The 20243-nt window shown below is 40.4% G+C and overlaps 1 protein-coding gene across 2 annotated transcripts in view; it reads left to right on the top strand.

The window, feature by feature from the left end:
- The window catches only part of IFNGR1 (interferon gamma receptor 1), a 29938-nt gene extending 10166 nt beyond the window's left edge, over nucleotides 1-19772 (top strand). For both annotated transcript variants that reach the window (XM_065057129.1, XM_065057131.1), the window contains 6 exons: nucleotides 318-432; nucleotides 840-1012; nucleotides 2507-2667; nucleotides 3396-3573; nucleotides 7472-7593; nucleotides 14208-19772. In XM_065057129.1, coding sequence (XP_064913201.1) covers nucleotides 318-432; nucleotides 840-1012; nucleotides 2507-2667; nucleotides 3396-3573; nucleotides 7472-7593; nucleotides 14208-14702 — 1244 coding nt within the window. In that variant the 3' untranslated portion in view covers nucleotides 14703-19772. The remainder of the gene's footprint in view (nucleotides 1-317; nucleotides 433-839; nucleotides 1013-2506; nucleotides 2668-3395; nucleotides 3574-7471; nucleotides 7594-14207) is intronic.
- The last annotated feature ends 471 nt before the right edge of the window (nucleotides 19773-20243 follow it).

Genomic DNA, 20243 nt, shown 5'->3' with positions numbered 1-20243 from the left:
TCACAGTTTATGAACCTGAACTGGGCTATTTGATGGACTTAGTTTCAATGAGCATGGGGTTATCTGAGGTTCTGGGTTGCAAACAGGAAGAAAACTGTCTCTGTAGGAGAGAAGAATAATAAATCAGCCTGTAAGGCTCATGCGTGTTCATACTGGTGACAAACCAATCCACTTGGGGGGAAGTATTTGCGATTTTACATCTAATTTTTCCAGTCATTTCTAGCATGTTGACTTTTCCAAAATTTAGAAATATATTTGACTGTTCGTATGTTTGACTAGGTCTGTTTATCCAAGTGCATTTGTTCTCTTTCTTCTAGTGCCTTCACCAATGCAGACTGTAGTAACATCAGAAAATTTCAAAACTGTCTTGCATTGGCAATATCCATCTACGTCTGAAACTCCTCATTTTATTGTGGAAATCAAACCTTACAAGTAAGTTCTTTTGTCATTTCCTGTACCTGGTATTCTCTAGAAGCACGTAAAAGCAATCAGTCTGTGGTAAATTCTTTTGTTTCTATGTGGTGAAATCAGGTAGGGTGAAGGTTACCTAAGTGTAAATTAAGGCAAAATTTGTCCAAAACCAGGATGATTGAGGCTGGCACGGGCCTCTGGAGGTCATCTGGTGCATACCTCCTGTTCAAGCAGGGTCACCAAGACCAGGCTGCCCAGTACCATGTCTAGATGTCTTTTGAATATCTCTAGGGGTGGAGACTCCACAACCTCCCTTGGCAACCTGTGCCAGTGCATGGTCACCATCAGAGGTGTTTTGTCACAGTCAGCGTATCGTACAGTATTGCGCAAATGAAATTGTATTAAGCGTTACTTAATCTCTTCTGCAGTCCAGGTCGCTATGAGATTGTCTCAACGTGTGCGAACATCTCGGCTCATTCTTGTGATCTCTCAAGGGAAATAGATAAGCCCCTTGAATCTCACTGGTTTCGAGTTAAAGCTGTTGTTGGGTCACAACAGTCTGAGTACGTTGAGACAGATGAGTTTATTTTGCGAAAGCATGGTAAGTTCCACCATAAACTAAACCTTGTCATTTTTTCTCAAAATTTAAAATGTTAGTAATTATCCTTTTTGCTGTATTATTGTGTCTCATTTGGAAATATTGTGAAGTCATGAGTCTAAGATGAAATGAAGCATGATGGTTGTTCAGTAGGGACTTCTGTAGTTCTGCCTCTGCAGGGACTTGTTAGCCCCCTCACAGTGGTATCTGAGTATTTTTTTTCCAAACTTCTAAAGGCAAGAAAGTGATGCTGATGGCTTCCTTCCCATATTCTTGCCTGGTGTCCCAGACACCAGTTTAGAGTAGGAAACTGCCACTGGAAGCTTGTGGACCTTTAGGCATCATTGAAGTAGTATTCAGGTGGTTGGTGATGCCTTGCTTGACACTATAATACTGTGTACTGACAGCTTTGGGTGTCTAGATACTATCTAGAAGCTATAGGAGTCCACTGTAGCTGAATAACCAACTGTTACTCCTTTTTCATGTAAATCCTTTGGGCTGCTTCAGGAGAAGTAACAGTTTTTGATGTCAATACTGTGAAAGTAATTTGTGTGTCTAGATTCCAGACCAGCCCATCCAAAGCAGTGGGGCAGGCCCCAGCATTGCATGGGCAGTGCAAAGCAGATGCAAAAGAGTGAGAAGAAGACTGAGAGACTTCTTCTTGTACTTGCTCCATTCTCATCATGTAGCTTTCAGGCAGGATGTTGCCCATGATATTTTCCCGGACTTGGGCTGTGCTGTAGACAGACGTGTATTTGTGCATTGCTGGAGCTGAAAGAGTGGAGTCCTTACTTGTTTTCTACTATGGTTTCCTCCCAACTCATTGCTCTAATGACTTGGAATCAGTGGCTGGCTTCTAGTGTTTTGTCAAAAGGCCAGAGGTCGTGGTAATAATGCTGAGCTGGACAGTTTCCAGAAAATTGGTAGCCATGTGTGGAGGAGAGATGCAAAATCCTTTTCCCATTGAACAAGAAACTCCTGTTCAGTCAGATAATTAGATACCAAAAATTCATGCAGGCCATTGCCATGGGCAATCAGGCTTCCCAAGTACTGTTGCTCAAGATGACATTTTTTCAGATTTTCAGATAGTTTTTGTTTCAGTGCAGTATTGTTTTTAGCTGAGTGTGATGTATGGTGGGATCTAGTCAGCAGTACTTTGTGTTCTGTTCTCATTAACATATGTATTTCAATTGCTTTGTTATTTTTTTCCATTGTCAGTGAGCTGAATTCTTGTGGCCTTATGTGCATAGGAAAGCTGGATTGCTTAACAGTAAAATTCTACATGGACAATCTCTGTTTCCGTTTTAGAAGCAGATTCATGAGTGTATCCTAATGCATCTTTATTACTTCTGAGTGTCAGAGCTGTGTGATGTTAACAGCATTGAACTAAACATGTAATTCTTCTCAAATCATAGATGAATTTTGGAAAGCTAACTATAAGTAGCATGTTTTATGTCAAAAGCTTTGGCCTAATAGCAAAGGTGCAATGTGTTGCAGGAAAAATAGGACCACCAAAACTGAGTCTCTCAAGGGATGTTAATAAAATTGTAGTTAATATTTACCATCCTGCATTCCCATCTGTGGAACGTCTTCCTTGGATCAAAGAGATTTATTCAGACCTCACATACTCGGTGACATTTCGGGATAGTGAAAATAAGGTAAGTTCCAAAGTGAAAACTTCAACTCAAAAATACTTGTTTACCTTAAATGCATAAACAAGGGGTTTATTCCTATGGCACACAGAGAAAACAGATACCAAGATAACAGTTGAATGTAACATAGGACTACTGAAGCCCTAAAATGTGAATGGTGCCACAGTGACATATGTGACTGGAAGGTCTGGATTTTAGTTGTCCAAGTGGGTGTCTTACAACAAAAAATGAGTTTATTGCATTAGCTGTATACAAGATAGTTACCAGATCCCGTGCTATTGTTTCTGCATACATGCTTAAACATTGATAACTTTACTTGTGCCCTTTTCACTTGTCTAGATCTTTCATTTAAGATTACCTTTGAAGATATTGATACCACTTTATTTAGCAATCATGGAGGGTGAACTTGAGGAAAATTATAGTAGCTATGTTTATTTACAGTTACCTTTTCATATGCATCCAGCTACAAGTTTAACAAGAGAATTAGGAATGCGAATCTAGACTAAGAACAGCACACACTGTAGCTGAAAGCACCACAGTCTGATCAAATATAATATCTTAAGGTAGCTCAGAAGCTGGCAGTTGAAGTTCACACAGATTTTGCAAGGCATATAGATGATACAGGAGCCACATCTAATAGTGTTCTAACAGTTTTGGAGGTGGTGGAATGTACTGTAACACTTACATTGTTGTATTGAGTCAAATGACATAATGTAACTGTCATTTTTTTGCAGAGTAAACAAGAGTTCCATGAAGTCACCTGTACCATAGATAAATGTAACCTCAACATCTCAGTTCCTACTGAAGGTTCCACTTACTGTGTTTCAGCGAAGGGAACTTTAGAAGACTATGTGATGTTTGGTGCCCCATCAGAAGAAACCTGTATTCATGTTCCTCTCAAGCAGACACTGAGTAAGAGGATTCTAAAACTTTAATAAGAGCATACTGAGTTGGTTCTAACAAAGTATTTGAGCTCTGATATAGCCATGGGATGACTTGGATGCTTATGGGACAATACAAAAAAGGGAAATCATAGTCATTCTTTTCCAAATGCACTTTCCCAGGTCTAAAGACCTCTAAAGATCATGTATTATTTTCAAGTAACCCTGACTTTTTTGGGGGTGCTTTTCCTTCTTCACTGGTATAACAAAACTTGTTTCCATTGCACCTCATCATTGGTGTAATTAACAAATTATTCATTCACCAAGTTACATGATTCTCAGGAGCATTGTCTTTCTCTCTCTCTCTTGTAACAAATGGCTTTTTGCTCAGTCTTATCAGTGGGAAAATGTGTATAGACTTTCTCGAGTTTGAAGCAACTTGGAGTCATAAAATTGAGGTATTAACATATTATTCTTAATTAAATAAAACAAAGGTGGCTAGTGACCCAACTTTATATCTCTGATAACCTCTTAAAACTTTTTCATGATACTTCATATGGCCTATAATGTCACTAGAGAAAAAGAAATAAAATTGATAAAAGCAGTTACACAGAATCACAGCATGTTAGGGGTTGGAAGGGACCTCAAAAGATCATCTAGTCCAATTCCCCCTGCCAGAGCAGGAACACCTACATGAGGTTACACAGGGATGTGTCCAGATGGGTTTTGAATATCTCCAGAGGAGACTCCACAACCTCCCTGGGCAGCCTGTTCCAGTGCTCTGTCACCCTCACTGAGAAGAAGTTTCTTCTCAGATTAAGTGGAACCTTTTGTGTTCCAGTTTGAACCCATTACCCCTTGTCTTACCATTGGTTGTCACTGAGAAGAGCCTGGCTCCATCCTCATGACACTCACCCTTTACATTAATGACGTCACCCTTCAGTCTTCTCTTCTCCAAGCTAAAGAGACCGAGCTCCTTCAGCCTTTCCTCATAAAGGAGATGCTCCACTCCGTTAATCATCTTCGTTGCCCTACACTGGACTCTCTCCAGCAGTTCCCTGTCCTTCTTGAACTGAGAGGCCCAGAACTGGACACAATATTCCAGATGTGGTCTCACCAGGGCGGAGTAGAGGGGAAGGAGAACCTCTCTCGATCTACTAACCACCCCCCTTCTAATACACCCCAGGATGCCATTGGCCTTCCTGGCCACAAGGGCACAGTGCTGGCTCATGGTCATCCTGCTGTCCACCAGGACCCCCAGGTCCCTTTCCCCTACGCTGCTCTCTAATAGGTCATTCCCCAACTGATACTGGAATGTGGGGTTGTTCCTACCCAGATGCAAGACTCTACGCTTGCCCGTGTTATATTGCATTAAATTTTTCCCTGCCCAACTCTCCAGCCTGTCCAGGTCTTGCTGGATGGCAGCACAGCCTTCTGGCGTGTCAGCCACTCCCCCCAGTTTGTTGTCATCAGCAAACTTGCTGACAGTGCACTCTATTCCCTCATCCAAGTCATTGATGAATATATTGAATAATACTGATCCCAGTACTGACCCTTGAGGCACTCCACTAGGTACAAGCCTCCAACTAGACTCTGCCCCATTGACCACAACTCTCTGGCTTCTTTCCTTCAGTCAGTTCCTTCAGTGGTCTTTCCTGAAAAGGACATAGCCATCCATGACCACATTCCAGTCACGTGAGCTGTCCCACCATGTCTCTGTAACTGCCACCAGATCATAATCTCCCAACCAAACACAGGTTTCTAACTCCTCCTGCTTATTGCCCATGCTGTGCGCATTGGTGTACAGGCATTTCAGGGAGCAAGCTGAGCACACTGATTTCACCCTAGGGGGATGGGAGGCCTCCCAGTCTTCATCAATTCTAGAGCGCTGCTTCACTAGTGCAAGCCCAGCTACAACCCCATCCCCCTTCAAATCTGTTTTAAAGCTCTCCAAATGAATCCTGCTAATTCCTTCCCCAGCATCCTTTTGCCCCTGTGAGATAAACCTTTCCCACGTACCACTGTTCAGACTGCTGTCTTGTAAAACCAACCATTATCAAAGAATCCAAAGCCCTGCCTGTAGCACCAGTCCTGTAGCCAATCATTTATGGACTGAATTTTTCTATTCCATCCCACATCGTCACCTGAAAATGGAAAGAAGGAAGGAAGATAAAATCACTTGAGCCCCAGACTCTTTCACCATCCGTCCCAATGCCTTGAAATCTTTCTTCATTCTCCTCAGACTACAAGATGCAGCTTCCTCCCCACTTGTCTGGAAGATCAGTAGTGGGTAGCAGTCTGTTGGGTGCACCAGGCTGTGGAGCACCCTGCTGATATCCCTGATCCAGGCTCTGTGTAGGCTACAAACTTCCCTATGGTGAGGGAAGTCAACTCTGCATATTGGGCCCTCTGTCCCTCTCAGAAGGGAATCGCCTACTACAATTACCTTTTTTTTCTTTCTTATTTGAGGCAGTCTTGAGGTGTGGAGTCAACTGCCTCTTCCTATGTGACCTTGTAGGCGGGCCTTGCACCACATCCTCACCTACCTCTTCTTCAAGATCCAGGGCCTCAAACTATTATGGAAGGGCACCTGGGGAAGCAAAGAAGGTAGGGAGAGGGGTTGCGTGTGACACCAAACTGGAACTTGCTTCCAACCCTCATCATCTTTTTGGTCCCCTGCCTCTGCCCAACAGCGACAGGGCAGGGGCTGTCTCGGGTCTCCCCCTGTGCCCAGCAGGGCAGGGGGTCCATCACCTTTTGGGGGCTATCTCCACGGGACCTTTCTGATTGGGAGGGAGGGAGTTACTCCACCAGTCAATCTCCTTTCACACTCCCTGATGGACCTCAGTGTCTCGACCTCCTCGTTAAGTTTCGTGACCATGCTGAGCAGATCTTGCACTTGCTTGCACCTCATGCAGGTGGGATGCTGGCCATCCTTACCCGGCAGCAGCAGGCTCTGGCACTCCCTGCAGCCCAAGACCTGAACAGCCACGGTTCAGGGCAGGGCCTCTGTGTTCCCACAGTCTTTTTGTGACAATCTCTCTTTCTGGAGGAGATCATAGTCGGCAGCGGTCTCTGCACCCTACTACACGAGCTACCACACCTGCTGCTGCAGCACAGTGTGGGTGGTGCTCACCTGCTTCACAAGCTGGTTTCCCCTACCAGCACCTGGTGTGCAGCGACGCTGCCCTCTTGGAGGCTTTTTCAAAGTGAGGAGCGGGCGTGTGATCGCCGTCACCGTGGAAATGCCCACGCCTCGTCAGCCGCTCTTGCAAGGGCTGCCAGGGGCTTCCGAGTCGCAAAATCGAAACCCAAGGAAGCGCAAAACCCCCCTGTACCTCAGGATCCGCTGGCTGGAACGGCTCCGGCAGAGCAGGCTCTGATCAGCTGACCTTGGGGACTAAAACCCTAGTTTCGGGTTTCAACTGCTTTTAAATCTCCCGTTGTCACCCTGTGTGTTCTTTTGTGCACAAGAGCAGTGGTATGGTTGAGGGGGAGAACACTACGGAGAGTTAGACTAGTGATAGTTGACGGTTTGATGTTTTGGAAGATTTCACATTTTAATTTTATTTTACATAGATTATGTGTAATTATTATGTCAGAATGCTATCACATGGAAAAATGTACAAATCTGTTCATTTCCATTTGTTATCTCTAAAGAAAAAAAGGTTAGTTATAAAATACATTTACCTCTATAAAAACATGATTGTTTTAATATAAATCGAAAACCTTTTGTTATTCTAATTTTTATTTACTTGATATAATGCTTTATGAATAAGTTTTCTGGAGTTAAAAATGGTGGTAAATTGACAAATTCACATGTTACAGCTAACCATTCTGAGCTATTACAGTTTCTGAAGTTATTCTAAATGATACAGCAGTGGTTTATTTTTCCAAACTTCTTAACAGATTTTGCTCTAATTTCTTAGGCACAATAGACACCTTCATTCTCTGTGGTGTTATTCTGGGCGTGAGTCTAATTTTGATTGTGAGTCTAATTTATGTCTGCAAGAACCTGAGGAAGAACAACATAAAGCTGCCAAAGTCTTTGGTAAGTTCAGACTTCTTATCTGGATCATATTTTTAATATCCAACTAGGTAACTTTTATAACAATAACATCCTAATGCCTGTCTTTTTTTTTTTTTTTTTTTTTTACACCATGGTTTTGTACATATTTAGGATTTATACCAGTCTAATATTCTCACAGCCTCTACAAAAGCCTTGTGTTTGTTTTAGGCTAGACATCAGTCTCTTTAACTGAAGCAGCTGTAGTTGATCTAGTTTGAGAACTTAGTTCTTAAAAAGTCAATGTGTACCTAGACAGGTTTGTGTTCCTTCTAGTAGTGGAGACACAGAACCACAGAATTGCTGGGGTTAGAAAAAACTTTGAGATCATCTAGTCTAACCATTTTGCTCAAGCGTGGTCAATGAGAGCAGGTTGCCCAGACCCAGGACTTTGTCCAGTTGGGTTTTGAATACCTCCAAGAAAGGAGATTCCACAATCTCTCTGGGCAACCTATTCCAGTGCTTAACTACCCTCACAGTAAAAATTGTTTTCTTACATTCAGATCAAAATCCATGCAGAATCACAGAATCGACTGGGTTGGAAAAGACCTCAGAGATCATCGAGTCCAACCCTTGGTCCAACTCTAGTCCGTTTACTAGATCATGGCACTAAGTGCCATGTCCAGTCTCAGTTTAAAAACCTCCAGGGACGGCGAGTCCACCACCTCCCTGGGCAGGCCATTCCAATGCCTGACCACTCTCTCGTTTCAGTTTGTGCCTGTTTCCTCTTGTCACTGGACACCTGTGAGATTACTTAGTTACATGGTAATATTGCAATACTGCTAAGTGCTACGATGCCCCTAAAGTGATGTGCAGAGTAAGGGGAGCTGAGGTAGAGGAGTAATAGTGTTGTAGAAGGAGGGAAGAATAACCAGAGAAGTCTGTTGTCATGCTGAGCAGTCACAGGGAAGAGAGGTCAGTAGCTGCTCTGCCTTAAAAGCTCCCTGTAGCCATCTTTAGGAAACAGAGTGGGTGTTCCTCAAAGAGCAGCAGCAGCACTCCTTGCTTTCCCATCAGGCAAGAGTGGAGTATCTGACAAGTACTGTTTATAATATAATACCTTCCTGGTGTCTCATTGGTCACAACAACTGAACAATCAGCAGCAGTTGAAACAGCTTCCAAGAACTGCCATGTGAGGCAGTAGTAAATGGTAATCCTATCAAGAGTATCTTCTCAGTGGATGCTGGAAGTATTGTAAGACTTCTAGAGAGAAGAGGTGATGATCTTCAATTCTATGCTCTTCAACTACAAGACCCTTTTAAAGTGCCTCCTTCATAGTTGCAGGGTAGCTCCTCCTGGAGCCTGCTTTCTTTGTAGTAGAATATTAGGAGGTGAGATCTCCAAGCCAATGATGCTAGGTGAGTCCCTTGGTAGTAAACAGTAATCTAGTCTATGAATTTGTGCAGCACAAGGTGATTAATCTAATTCTAAAATAATGTGCATGTCTGGTCTCTCTCAAATGCCTGTTTCTTTCCATGGACTGTGATGGAGCCATGAAACTAGTTCAGAGATACCTGATTTTTTAACATCTACAGTGTGAATGGCTGAAATAAACCTGTCTGATGGAATCTGCCACTATACTCCAGTACCAAAACACACAGGTCTGTAGGAAAAGTGAGACACTGGAGACTTTTTTCATCTTCACACCAGTATCTGTCTGAATACATAACATTACATCCTATGCACACAGAGTAATTCTTGTGAAGACTGTTTGTTTTAGCAGAAGACAGCTCATTCAAAATGACAGTGCTATGTTCAATGGATCCATAGGTACTCTGGCTTCCCAGTAGTGCTTCCTAAAGAATCAGGAAAAGAATATCACACAAATAGAATGTGTGCTCCCTAACGCTTGTGATCTTCCCAATGCATGCTGCAAGTTGACGCTCTGGCTGACCTTGTAGAAACTCCTTTGTGTGCCCATGTTCTCAGTTTACTGGGCTATATGTTATCTTGTGATTCTTGGGTTCCGGTGTACCACAATCTGATTCACATTCCACATCATGCCTTGTTGCTAAGGAGCCAAATGAAAACAGCTGTTCATAAAGAGCATTACCTGGGTGGTCAAGCGCTGAGACAAGTTCCCCAGGGATATGGTCATGGTCCCGAGCCTGTCAATGTTCAAGAAGCATTTGGACCATGCTCTTAGATGTATGGTTTAACTTCTAGGATGCCTTGAGTCAGCAGTCGATCTCTATGATCCTTTTGGGTCCCCTCCAACTCAGGATATTCTGTGATTCTGTCCATTCCCATTTAAGTCTCTAGTGACAAATATAAATTGCAGAGCTCATAAGGATATTTTCAATACAGGTGATGTGAATAATGTGGTAAAGTTAAAAGAATAATTAATAACTTCTGAATAATTATTGATTGTCTTTATACTGAAAATTAAGAAAGTAATTAATAATTTTTGTAAATAATTAATATTCATAATAAGTTTAATGATATGAAGTTATCTCTGTTAGACGTCTTGGAGCTGAGAACCTGACCATTGAATGTGTACTAGACATTTCCTTCCATACACGTTATGACCATCATGCTTTACCTGAGCTTCTCTGAAAATGAAACATCTAGGGAGTTTTTCTGTCTGTGTCCTGGTTAGGACTGCTGCCTTCCAGTGATCTCCTTCCTGGTGGCTTTAAGTAGATGCTAAAACATCATTTGAGTGACTTCCAGCAAGTTGGAATTGTGCAACATTAGGAAAAATAAGCAAGAAAAATGATCAAGCAGCTGCCTTTGCTGAGAGTCTCATTTACCCAAAGAAAAGGAAAAAAAATCCAGTGGCATTTAGATCTCAAGACCTTATCTCTGCAGTTTGTGACTCCCAAGAATAACATGTCGGTTATGTGTAGATCCTACTTACACAGTGCAAATGTATTTCAGTATGGGCATTGAATGATTATCTTCCTTAGAGAAAATGTTCATTTAAGTGTTTTAAACATCCTTATGCATGGTAGTATCCTACCAGGCATTTGCATCTAGTGAAATGGGACAGATTCCTTTACAAGACTTCATCATTATGGTCTTCTGTGGGATCACAGGGATCTGATGTTTCAGCAGTCCAGCTATAGTCAGAGCTGTTCATTTTCTTTCATTTATCTCACAGAAAGTATTTCAAGAGGCCATCTCCAGTCTTCGGTCATCTTCAGTCATTCCAGATTGTCATGTGTGTGGTTTGCCTTGTGCTACATTTTTGTTGTAAGATTTGTGGTGAGGGCTTATCCACTTTAAAAGGAGCCTGGTACTTAACTCACTGATACCCTGTGGGCATCTCCCTCTTGACTGTCTTTTTTTCAGTGCCTTTTCTCTCTAAATAGCAGCAAATATTTTAGTGGGTAGAAAACACTCTATGATAGACTGATTGAACAACAGAACTTTCATTTTTAGCTTATACTAAAGCTATCACTGATGTCTTTTCTAAGCTTGACAGGAATGACAAGGCTGTGCTCTCTCACTATATTTGTAGAACGCTTGTGGATGTTCATGAAACACTTAAGTGTTTTCTTTGTGTCTGGCTTTTTGTTTATACAACATAGATTTTTGATTTGGAGAAACTGCAGTTGGTCCTGTAACTTTGACTGATATTCACCACAAATAATTGTCATCTTACAAGAGAGAAGCTGCTTCATTAGGGCAGTAACATAGTCTCCTATTTATACATTTAGCCAGCATTAATTTGTTGTGGAACCATGCAAAGGCCATGCAGATTTTGTCAAGGTCCTAATAAGAGTGGAAATGGACTTCTCAAACTTGCCTCCAGAAAATGTGCACCTGAAAGTTACTCGGAATTTATAGGTAGACAAGCCCTTAGAAATGCAAGTTAAGAAAAAAGAAGTTACTGATTACCTTAACTGTGTGGGGATATGTTACTTGAACGTATCCTTGAGCCTGGCTTCCACTGGTGCATCTCCCTGGTCTGTTTAGACAGTGAAAGACCTGAAAGCTCAGCTGCTCTCAGTGGAGACAGGAAGATATCTGAGCACCTGCACATGCCAGGAAATACTGCTGACGTCCAGCTTAAGCTCATTGACTGTCAGTTTGCTAGTAATAGATAAGGTGTATGAAAGAAAATATTACCTTACCTACGGTAAATGCTTTTCTTCAAACAGCAACCGTATCTTAATTACCCTTGTAACCTGACACGCTTTGAATGGCATTCCAGTTAGTGTAGTAAGCTGTGATTCTTCTCTTAGAAGCTGGAAATAACTGCATGAATTGCTAAATTGTCTTGTAATCATGACTCAGTGACTACTAAAGAGCCTTTGGCATCAGGAAACCCACAAGAGTTGGGTTTTTGTTGTTGGTTTTTTTGGTTTTTTGTTTTGTTTTTTTTTTCTGATGGCTTCCTTCTTTCATGGAATAGGAGTGTCTCTGCACCATCCTGCTTTGGTCAAAAGCTCACCAAGAGAAAAACATGTTTCCTTTTTGAGAACAAAAATCTTGGATGTAGTTTGATAGACGGTGCTTACTTTGTCCTTGGGGTAGATATATAAGCTTTGCCGGCTGGCACTGTGGAATGCAGAACCTGCATAAAGTATGAGACATTCCCTTAACACATTTTAGGACTATGATTTTTAGAGCCATGTAAAAATCCCAAAAGGACAGAAACAATAACTTGGGTTTTGGTTTTAACTTTGGTATGGGGAGAGATGTGAAGTTGTAAATGCAGCTTTTAGCCATAGTTTCTGTAGCATTTTGGTTTAGTTCACATTCCTCAAGTATTCCAGCTTGCACAGAGAATTGCCTTCTCCTGTCGCTTATTGTGTAACTATTGGAGTCAGATTTTTGCTACTTCCCCCCCAAATAAACCTTCATATGCTGGTCCCTTCAAGGTCAGTGTCAGCATGGTAGAAATATCCAATATTTTTTCATATACCTTTATAAACTTGTTTTCAGAAGATACGTTAATTCTGCCAGCTGTTCATAACATTTTCAGCATCTACACATTATTAATTGTTTTCTGGTTTCTGCAACTAAGGCATCTGCTGCTTATGAATGGGAGGTTTCCATACATACTCTGAATATTCTTGATATTGTATTCTGACTGATTGTGCATAACAGAAAATGAGCATCCAGAGAGAATGATGGCTGAATAACAGTTAGTTTGTAGTGTGGTTTATTCTCAGTGTCAGGAGCCACCTTAATGCTCTTTTTACTAGTTTTCCAGTGGTAGTCCTTGATTCCTAAGGAGATCACCTCACCTTAGTGGTGCTGACACAGCTCTTCATAAAACTCTCTGCTCTCCAGGGAGTGTTTGTTTGCTTTGTGGTGATGTTTGTTGTTTGTTTGGTTTGGTTTTGGTTTTGTTCTTGTTTTTTTTTTTAAACTACAGTAGTTTCATTGATCCAGCATAAACCACAGTGCCCCAACAGGTATCAGGGCAACTGAGGGGAAACGTATGGGGCTGCAGTGAGAGATGAAGGCAAATTCTGTCAGCAGATTCTGAAGGTATATGTATAAAGATACAGCCTCACAACTTTCTGATCAAGGAAGATTTTTGAAAAGCATGGTCAGATTTTATCATCTGGTTCTGAAGGCTCCCTCAGTTCTTACACTAATACAGACTGGGTGGTTCTTTTTGCTTTTCTTAAACACATTTTTTTTTTTTCCCCCTTTCCTCCTTGTACCTACGTCCCTTTCTTCCAAATTTGCCTCAACCTGTATCTTCAGTCAATTTATTTTTTACCAAGTATCTCAGCAGCAATTGTGTACATTTTATTAAGAAATAAGCTTATGTATAGTACTTGATAGTCTGTGATATATATAGTAAAATTTGGAAAAGTGAACTATTAATTGAGTATCCCTTTCTTGCTATGCTTTCTGTTAGCTTTAGTGTATACCATCATACAGCTGAAAATTTACCATCGTTTGTTTTTCATATGTATTCTTGCAAACACCCTTTTTCCTTAAAAAAAATCTAAACATCCTAAAGGCATGTCATCATCATTTAAAACAAGCTGGAGCCTGGCCACCAAAGGAGTTGTTATGTTCTTCATGTGAAGTGGTTTCAAAGTGAAACATTAAAGTTTGGGGGACGGCTTGGTAACACAGGAGAAATAACTGGGAAGACTTCAGCATATTTATGATGACTGCATATGCATAAAAGTTCTCATGTCATTTTAAAGATCTCTTTCCACAATTCGCTTCCATCGCAGTTGACACAAAATATTACAGTCCTTGTAAGTTGCACTCATTAGCTATAGAGTGTGAAAGGTTTCTTCCACTAGTTGAAGAGCGTTACAGCTTTTTCGTCCTTCACTATTTTCCTCTACATTGCAAACTTCAAATGACTTAAAATATAGTGGGTGACATGAAGTGGATTTGGTCCTTGCAAATGTTTGTGCACGTAGAAAGCATTTTTAAGAGCTTGCACAAAAATGTTAATGAAACAGTTGAAGTCATAGACACAGGCTAATGACCTTGCCAGATTCTAATTTTGCTGATTTCTGTTGGGATTGCTTGTAATGACACTAAATTTGTACTATAAACATCAATCTTTTTTTAAAAAAAAAAATCTAAACTTTGACACAAGATAAACCAGATAAATTAGTAGATTGTGTGGAACCAAAAGTGATTATTTTTATTTTTCCTCTCCATTTAAGGTCACTGTGATAAGAAACCTGAACACAGACACCATTGTCGACTCAAGATCTGAGGCAAGATACACATCTGTAATAAGCTTCATGTCTGGCCAGTCAGCGTTGCCACTGAATGGTGAAGTAACCTCGCTGGAGGTGGAGCCAGAAGATGAAACTGTTAGTCCTGACAGTTCCCGTGAAGGAGCATCTTCTGTTCCTCCCCCAGAGTCACCAGCCAAAACAGAAGAGGTGTTTGTGCAGGAAGGCACAGAGGAGATACCTACTGATGATGAACATAACCACCAAGTAAAGGAGACTTATGTCATATCTGACAGTGGCCAAATGGATACATTCAGTAACTCTTCAGGTGCAGATGTTTCTGCCACAGAAATATGCCAAACAGTAATTCCAAGCAGCTGTCCCAAGTTTTCTGGCTATGACAAGCCTCATGTGCCATTAGATATGTTGGTAGATGTTGGTGAAGAACAGCCTGTGAAAGGTTACAGGCTGACTGACTAACCAGGATAGCTGAAGCGTTTAACCAGGACTCAGGAAGAACTGTATTACTGAAGATAATGTAAAGTCTTCATTATATCATGAACATGTACAAGGTGTGTTTGTTCTGAGCCTATCAAAGTAACAACATCATGCAGAGGGATTAAATAGGACTGAAAGTAGCACCTGAAAAGACCATAAAGAGTGGAAGGAAGTTTCATGATCAGTTTAGTGATTTATGTGATATACACAAACACTTATATTTCCTGTTTGAAAGGGAATTTGTTTGTTTGTTTTTAACAGTACTCTGTGGAGAACAAACTTCATGGAGATATAAAAAACACCAGCTGTATCATTTTTTTCCTTGGTAACATAAGTCTTATGACTAAAAAGCTCTTTTTTAAAATGCTGCTATTTGTGTATAGCTGCATCCATTTGGATCACTTAGATATGTTGTGTAGAGATGTCACATTCTGGTTAATTCTTGTATTAGCATGCTGGCTCTTTGTCATTGGAAAAGAAAGAAAAATCTAACAGGTGATTGCACAAATTCTTTAGAAAATGTTTTCAAAATTCAAAAGGCTGCTTTTCCCCAGAACATTTTTATCCTAATTTTTAAAACAGTATGATTTTTTTTTTAATAGAAATCAGCAATACTTCTTCCAAACACGTTTTCCAGCAGGTTGAAAGTAAGTGCCATTTTCCCCTCTTTTTATTATGTAATTCAGAAACTACACCGAATTACCTTGCTCTCAAAAGATATCCCAGGGCAATGGAAAGGTGGTGTCATAAGTTGTGGTTTGTAAGTTGTCATCTTGCAACCCTCTGAATTTTGTAGCATGAGGTTATAGTTTTGAAAACTGAAGGATCAGCATTTTATTTTTTTATATTTAAAAACTTTTGAATCTAATGCCTGCCATCCAGTTATTTCCCTGCAGTCAAGAATTGGTGGGTATTTTCTGTTTGTCAGGAAAGTTTACAATAGCTCTTAATGAAGCTTAGTTCAGAAAGAAGTTGTTGTTTTACAGACACAAGGTGTTGCTTTTATACAAAGCTGTCTTTATTTTAAAATACTTTTTTTTTTTTGTAGGATTATCAGAAATGTTTGCATGTTATAGCTGGTGATTTTAAAGGAAAACCAGTATCCTAGTACTTCGGTCCTTCCGTTTCTCAGTGTTATGAGTATTCCTGAGATAAAGTTAGTTTATACAGCAATTTCTGGACTGCTTCCGTTCCTGCAGATATCAGACATGAACCTACAGTAGCACATACACATTCCAAAAGATTGAAATACAATAGCTATTTTTCCTTTCTCTACTCACACAAAAATAACAGATCTGTTAGCAGGGTTTTGATAATTTTAGGAAAAGCCAAATTTTATAGTTATGGCGTAATGGAAAGCCCAACTAGAAAGACTTCAGTATCTGTTAGCTGGCTTAGATTTGTTTCTGCATTACATTCAAATGTAGTGAGACTCTCTATTAACTTGTATAATGGCATGTTCTGGGTTGCATTCCTGGAAGGCATTGTTTGAAACTTACTGCTCAGCATCTGCTAGTGTGTCGATATCTCCATTGCAGGAAATAACTCTTAGTGTTAGAAGAAGGCTTTAGAAATCAGAATTAACTTGTACTTGAAATTTCAACTAAACTGACTGTTCAGTTAATAGTATGGTGCTAGGATAAATGTAAAGACAAAGATGTTAAGATGGATCAGCAATGACACAGAAATACACAGAAAAAAAATGGCATGGCAGGTGGTTACCTATCATGGAAAAACACTGTTCTGTAAGCTGAAAATCAGGCACAGCAGTGCCTTGTGCCATACAACATGCATAATACATATATACGTACAACTGACCTCTTCCTGTTTACTATTACAAGGTTAAATGTATTTTGTTTAATTAAATTTTCTGAATTGTAATTGTAAAAGCCACTGAAGTAGCACCCTCCTTGTAGGTTATGTCTTCTGTACGCTGTGTAACCAATAAGTAGCCAATAGCACAGGGACAGTTTAGATGTTTAAATTGCTCAGGCCAGCTTGCAGATTTTATAATTGCGAAATAAATACGTTTAAGGGTGCGCAAAGCACCAGATTCTTGTATTAGCTGTGACCAGCTGAAAATTGACACAAGAATGTGTTCCCTGGGTCAATAAGCCCTATTTCCCCTAGTCGTCTTTCCTGCAGTTGTTAGTAGTGATACTAAGAGAGAGCCTAAAACCAGCGCAAGTGCATGATGGTATTTCTGCAAGAATACAGTCGAGCAGCCTGCAGTGTTAGGACTTCTTGGGACAGGGAACACAGACATGCCTACCCAGCTACAGCTGGTTAGATTTGCTTTTGCTGTTCTGTAATACCAAATACCTGAGATGTGGTTTGAAAGCTGTCAGGTAGTATTTGTCTCTGCATTTTCACTTAACTAGTAAGTGAGTTTAAATAAATTAATATTCTTGTGATGAAGAAGTAGTTTGCTTAAATTCTGGATATTCACGCATGACAACTTGGCATGAGCTGTCAGTGGCTAACACTTACAGGTTCAAAATTATTTTGTATTCATGCCTTATACAGATATATCAGCTATCCCGTATAACACGAGATGTTTCGGTTGATTTTTGCTCGTCATGGCTGCTCAGCATTCTTCCTGTCTGCTAAAGATAATGGAATCTAATCTAAGACTCCAAAACATTATATCCTCTGTTAGAGACATCACACACAGCACATCGACCTAATACCTGACAATATTTCTTTAGTTCTCATTTTTGCATGGTCATTGTAACTTTTTGTCTTCAGACATACAACTAAGAATGAAGCACTGTGGTAGTACTGCGTGCTGCCACAGAAGCATTGAGTGTTCTGCTTTTGTGCTTTTTCCACATAAATCGATAATGCAGTTAAAAAAAAAAAAATCATTCTTGTTGAAGCTACTGACATCTATGAAATCAGGATGTCCTGTAGTGTCCCAGTTGCTTAGAACAAACATGCATATTTGTATGTAGTCCTTCACTAGGTAAGGTTGCAGGAAGGGGAACTTGCATGAGAAGAGCTGTTTTTCTCAAGGCTAGAAATCACCAGCTACTCTGAAGTGGTGTCATGTAAACAGTTTAGTATTAGTAAATAAGCCATTGTACTTTGTTCAAATTAATAGTTTCAGCATGTCTTAAACAAACAAGTCAAGCACAAAGGACCTTTCCTCTTATAAGTGACCTGCACATATATTTTTTGAATGTTTTTTTAAAAACTCAGTCCTTTAATTATGGAGCCAATTTTTATTAATATGCTTTCAATATTCTCTAAATCAATGCAATCGTTGGGCTAGGTGGGAACTGGAGGGGTCCACAGTTCATTCTTCTCCCCAGAACTTCCTACTATGCATTTGTCTAAAAACTCCATGACCCCATTCTAGGAGTTTTTATGCCTAAAAAGTGTTTTCTAGTGTTTAATGGAAGTCTTTCTGACTTCAGAAATTAAATGATCCATAATGGAACTGCTGAAACATACTTTAGTTCTTGTGTGAAATCTGTAACTAAACTACTTGTAAATACTGTAAATACTGTAAATACGTATAGTGTGCATGTAATTAAACATAGCCAATTACAGTATTCTGCTTTCTCTCTCTCTCTCTCCCTCTCTCACCCCAGTAGCTGATTGTGGAGAGGGATGAGGGTTGATGCACAGCAGCTCTTTGTGACACATTGATTCTCACTACACCATTGGCTTTGCAATTTCTTTTCTGTCCTCTGACGCTATTGATGCAGCCTCAGATAATGTCAGTCCCATTCTGTTGCTTGAGCCTGGGGACTCTCCTTATGTTGTATTCAAAAGCTATGGACAAGGATTAAATGGTCACACCATTCCAATGGATTTATTACTACAGAGCAAGGAAAGCTGGGCTTCCTTGAAACTTACTGGTCACTGTATTTGAAGTTTAAGTGATCATAAAAGTCTTATTTACCTGGTGTTTACTTCTTAATAGTGAGCATGTGCATTCTTATGTTCATCCTGGAAATGAGCCATTTGTCTTTGAGCATCATGATAATTTACCCAAAAGAATGTAGCCTACTGTTAGAAGAATTTTGGTTTCACTTGTCTGTCAAATCTAGAATGTGCAATTTAAAAATGTTTTCTACTCCTCATCAGCATGTTTAGTCCTTCCAAGTAACTTCTTAAGATTATGACTAGTGCTATTTCTGGACTGAATCCAGTAAGAACAGTCATACCTTAGGAATTCAGACTCTCTTACAAGTGGCTGTGCAGATTAGAACCATAGAATGATAGAACAGTTGGGGTTGGAAGGGATCTTCAAAGGTCATCTAGCCCAACCGCTGTAATGATCACGGACATCTTCAACTAGATCAGGTTGCTGAGAGCCCCATCCAGCCTGGCCTGAAATGTCTCCGGGCAGCGGGGCGGGGGCAGGGGGGGGCCACATCTACCACTTCTCTGGGCAACCTGTTCCAGATTGAGCGGAGTCAGAACACATGGAAAAACTTGAATTTATGGTATGTCTGCATTAATTGCTACATTTATATTTGTAACATAGATTCTGTGAGTTTTAGTAATGGATTGGTGTTTTTATTAACCCATTATGAATTATAGTCAAAACAGTTTTGTTTCCTGAGGTTCTGGGGTTTTTTATCTCATCAGAACACCGTTCTCACCCTGATGTAACTTGCCCATTTGTATAATTGGACAATGACAGGATAGCTGATCAGACTGAAAATTAACTTTGCACTTATGTGGGGGCAAAGAAATTTTATTTTCTACTGTCCAGCCACAGCTTAAAAGAGGAAATGCATTACACACAGAAAACAACGAGCAGACGAGCCAGACGGTTCTGCCAGCCAACTTGCTCAGTGTTCTGCAAAGATAATCCTGCAGCTGTCAAATACTTGCAACGTGTACAGCAGAGCAGTAAGCACCAGTGTCATGTCTGATCTGGTTTATTCCACTACTGACATCTCTTGGGTACCACAGACTCTGAAAGGTTGCTTGAACAAATTCTGCCCCTTCAAAAATACCCTTCCACAAAGAGTATATAGAATCCTTTCAGTTTGAAAATACAGAGTGAAAATAATAAAAATCTAACACACCAGATTTTCTTTTTGGGTATGACTGTTCCCTGTTACGTTTTGGGGAGTTGTTTTGTTTTTTTAAGTTAATAACACTCAGTTAATTATTGGAAGGGTGGAGGGCTTGTGGAGTCCCATCACAACAGATGGTAACTGTATGTAGTGTTATGTACTTTCTTCTACCAGTTTTGGTAGAGCTGAGACCTGTGACAACAAAAGCTGTGATTGCAACTTGCTGCAATACAATTAAATGTGAGATAAATTGTAACAGGTGAGGAAGGGTTGTAAAAGTTCACGTGGATGCCTAAGAGAGTGATGCTGGCACCAGGATGGAGGCAGAGAGCATCTTTGCCACTCCTCAGTCCCTGCTTCCAGGTGGATTAATCCCAGGAATCAATCCGGCCTTATGTCAGGCACTGGTACAGTATCTGTTTCCTTCCCAAGTCTGAATAGAAATTGGAACAAAACACTGTGGATTTAGGTGGTTAATTACTGA

Source organism: Columba livia, chromosome 3 (genome assembly GCF_036013475.1).
Source record: "Columba livia isolate bColLiv1 breed racing homer chromosome 3, bColLiv1.pat.W.v2, whole genome shotgun sequence".
Taxonomy (NCBI): Eukaryota; Metazoa; Chordata; class Aves; order Columbiformes; family Columbidae; genus Columba; species Columba livia.
Note: the sequence above shows the minus strand (reverse complement) of the source record. Positions and strands in the feature narration are given on the sequence as shown.